This window comes from Coenobita brevimanus, chromosome 61, assembly GCF_032717465.1.
Source record: "Coenobita brevimanus isolate Jiangsu-jjx chromosome 61, ASM3271746v2, whole genome shotgun sequence".
Taxonomy (NCBI): Eukaryota; Metazoa; Arthropoda; class Malacostraca; order Decapoda; family Coenobitidae; genus Coenobita; species Coenobita brevimanus.
The window spans coordinates 9310609-9314598 of record NC_137014.1 but is presented as its reverse complement, the minus strand read 5'-3'; the positions used below and the strand labels follow the sequence as shown (position 1 = coordinate 9314598).

The following is a 3990-nucleotide window of genomic DNA, read 5'->3' as shown; positions in this document are numbered from 1 at the left end:
TACGTCCGTGCAGTTGACATGACGTTTGGAGAAATGAGGGGAAACCGGGTCAGGGGAATATTGGATTAGGGAGGAAATTAGGGTGAAGAGAGGTTAGGGAAGAGGATTAAATCACCAGCCTGACCCCAGGATCACAGACAAAAATTAGAAGAGGCTGGGAAAGGCATGACTGGATTCCGTCTATTTTGTTGGCTTGTTCTTTGTTTTGTTTTCACACATTTCATGTTAACCCATTCAGTTGGATGGCGTTTTTTTAAAGGTTATTTTTGCTACTTCCAGTCATTTTTATTCAAGTTAAGAAAATCTCTTGTACTGGAAGGGTTTGTGAAAGCTGTAACTTACACTTATAGTTCGAAAAATCTCTCTCAGGATAAACAAATCGTCTCAGTGTAGTTAGAATAGAATTTAAAATACATCGTAGGAATCAAGAGGCCTGAGGAGGTCATATGCTTAACCTATTCTGAAGCCGACTTTTCTTTTCCTTTCTTTTCTCTGGTTAAAACTTGTGACCTCCAGACGCTTTTATTCAGCTTAGGAGACTTTTGCACTGGAGGAATTAGATATAGCTTTGGGTAACCCCTTCATTACCACAGCTGAATAAAATCGCTAAATAAAATCGTCCGGTAGTTGCCTGATTGAAATGGAAAATTCGTCATGGGAGAGAAGGGATGAAATCTTAAATTGTAGAGTGGAAGACAGAAACCCTTTGATTTTTCTTTCTATAATTTCTGAAGCAGGTCACTCACTAAGATAAAAGGTGTCTGGCCTCTACATATCGCTATATAGTATGGGATGAAGGCTAATGTCGCTAATCAAAGGTGTTCCATAAATGGCTAGCAAAAATGAGGGACTTGCCTTCCTCTTCGTGACGTGAAGGTTAACCCCGTCAGTAGACCTCTTGTTTGTAGTTTATTCCTGCTGCTTCCAGACGATTTTATTCACTTAAGGATGGATCTGTAGTGGTGATATAGTTAATTAAAGCTGTATCTAGCTCAAAAGGACTCTCCCAAGCTGACGGTTGAAAGCAGTATAAAACAAAATATTTCATGGAACTGCAGGCATTAATCATACGGTGTCAGATTGAAAACCAGTGTGCCAGACGATGTTCTTTTGACTAATGCTTGCTGCCGCCACATGGTTATATTCAGCTTAGGAGAGACCTTTCCAACTGTAACGGTGAGATATCGATTTTTCGGTAACGCAAGGCGAATCAAATCATCTGGTGTTAATAGGAAGACGATGATGTACTCGTAATGCATCATCAGACTGAAGAGATTACGTTTTTATTTTTTTTCTCCAACAGTGAGATGACATCACCCTTAATTTATTCTTGATAACACCAGACGTTTTGCTTAACTAAGGGGAAATTCGAACGGCGCGGATAAAATACAAGAAGTTTTAATTATAACCGTATGATTTCAACCCCCTCTGCCCTGTATCACTGAGCGAGATTCAGCTAGTGTGTGTGTGTGTGTGTGTGTGTGTGTGTGTGTGTGTGTGTGTGTGTGTGTGTGTGTGTACACGTTATTTTGTTATTTTGTGAACAAAGTAGCTCAAAAAAGTGTTGATCTGGTTTGGGTCAAACTTAATAGAAATGTTAAGGGTTTTCCCAGGAATTGACATTTTGTTGCTTAGAACGACACTGCAAAGGTCAAAGTCACACGGCAGTCTTAACCTGAATAGCTTTGATCAGATTTAAAGCACTTTCAGTAGAAAGGGGAGGGTACACAAAGCTGGAGTAAATTGGTTTTCAGGATAGACAGTCAAAATTCAGGGTAATTGGTCAAGGCTGAGCTTGTATCTTAAGCAGTCTTGTTCCGATGTGGTCCAAAGGTGTTGGAAAGGCTTAACGTCTGGAAAACATGAACTGCTGCCTGTCCAAAGTCGAGATCGTAAGATAGTCAAATGTTCGACCCTTCGAACAACTGCAGGATGCCAGAGTTACCTTCAGTTCCCACATAGCAGCAAACCAAAAGCCAGTGGTTGTGTGGTGCTTAGCCCCTGGTCTGGTTAGATGTAATCGTGTGCAGACGTTACATATGTGATTAATTTAAACCATTTTTTGTGGACCTGGGGCAAACCTCAAGTTAACAGTGAGACAGTGGTCAGACCATGGTTTGGTTTCCTTTAACGGTGTACAGACGTTACATAAAAGACAAATATATACCAGAGTTTTTGTGGACTTGACCAAAGTTTTGGATAAAGGTGGAATACCATTTGTAATAACCATAGATAATACAATTACTTCTGTAAATAATATTCTTTATATTTCATGTTTCCATTGATCCTGGTTTTGAGAATCAGTCGACACCTAGGAGTAACGAGCTAACTTAATTGGGTCATTCTAGCCACTGGGCATGTTACCTTTATTTAGTAAGACAAAGGAAATAACTGTAAATCTGTTGCTTCCGGAAAACATTAACGATAGATTACAGCGTTATTAGTCATAGGCGTACGGGACCCTTCTCATCTGGGGGGGCTGAACTCTCTCTGCCCGAAATATATTTTGCCTGTAAATCCAAGCAAATATATATATATATATATATATATATATATATATATATATATATATATATATATATATATATATATATATATATATATATGTGTGTGTGTGTGTGTGTGTGTGAAGGAAGAAACCATACACTTCATGAAGACATTGCACATTTATTCTACACACCATGTAAAAATGAAGGTTAACCGAACTGCTCAATTTCACCCACATTTACAAGTATTGCATAAAGCCTACAGTATAAAATTGAACTGAGTAATTAGTATGGGTTATACTTTTTAATGTAATACACTAAATAAATAATAGCTGTTACTGAAATTAATTGCAATGTTTGAATGGTATAAATATAGTAATTATTAAAAATTGCAGTAAATTATAGTTCACCTTCATACTAAATTAAAACATGATTAGAAAAAAAAAGTGCTTCTTTTCCTGTCCATAATAAAGTTAAGACTTACAGAAAAAATCATGTTAGAAAAAATATTTTTCACGTCCCTTTCTTTTTCCAAAAACATCTATAATTTTGTCCATATCTTCTTCAATCACACTAGTAGCATATTCTCTTTCTATGTTGATAAGTGCTATGCAGCTAACTCTTGCTTGACCCATGGTGCTGCGAAGGTAGGATTTCAGCTTACAAAGTCCACTGAAAGACCTCTCTGCTGAACATGAAGTAGCAGAGATGACAGCCAAAAGAGATACAACTTTCATGAACTCGTGTACCATTTCTGACAGTTCATTTTCGTGTAGAAACTGGACAACATCTGATGCTGTCTTGAGGAAGACTCCTTGTCGCCTTTGCTTAAACTTAAAGAAAAGTCTCTGTTCTGCTTCCATCAGATCCTTGTCCAGGCCATAAAAGTTTGCAACTAGTTCATAGTCACTTTGTGATGGTGAATCACTTATTGCAATGGCACCACGAGCACACAGAACATCTTGTTCATTACCCTTGAAACGAACTTCCAGTTCTGACAGGACCTTGTCAATTGAATTGTAAAAAGTGTTGACACGATAATGCTGTACTGGTGTCAGTGGTTGGGCATCCATCCCTGTCAATTCTCCTACAAGGGCTTGCAATCGACGAGATGGGTTTTTTTCGAGGTATCCGTGCATCACAGAAGTTGAATCTTGTGTTTTCAATCCAAGATTTTATGTTTTGGCTGATTTGGTCAGCCCTTTGCCAGATCTTGTCAAAGCTATCATCATTACGACATTCTCCCAATTCTCCTGATGGTAAGATCTGCATTTCGGCGAGCAGTGATGACATCCATATTTTTGCATTGTAAGTATCTGCTCAGACTGTTGGTGTTTGAAAGAATGACTATGAGGATACAGAGTCCAAGAATGAACTCAGAGTCACAGATTGCAGAAAGAAGTGCACGACTATCAGAGTATGTCTTGAGATCTTTATCATCTGCTAGCTGAATGAGAGCTTTTACAATTCTCTCCATTTGCTCATGAACACTTTTCACGGCTTC

General features: G+C 38.3%; 1 protein-coding gene across 1 annotated transcript; it reads right to left on the bottom strand.

The window, feature by feature from the left end:
- Window positions 1–2983: 2983 nt before the first annotated feature.
- Window positions 2984–3625, bottom strand: LOC145403608 (zinc finger MYM-type protein 1-like). The gene has a single exon (XM_080275283.1). It carries the CDS (start codon window positions 3623–3625, stop codon window positions 2984–2986), a length of 642 nt encoding a protein of 213 aa, XP_080131409.1.
- Window positions 3626–3990: the final 365 nt, after the last annotated feature.

Excerpts from the sequence above, each read along its gene's own strand:
- LOC145403608 (XM_080275283.1), bottom strand. The coding sequence starts at position 3,625 with ATGCACGGATACCTCGAAAAAAACCCATCTCGTCGATTGCAAGCCCTT.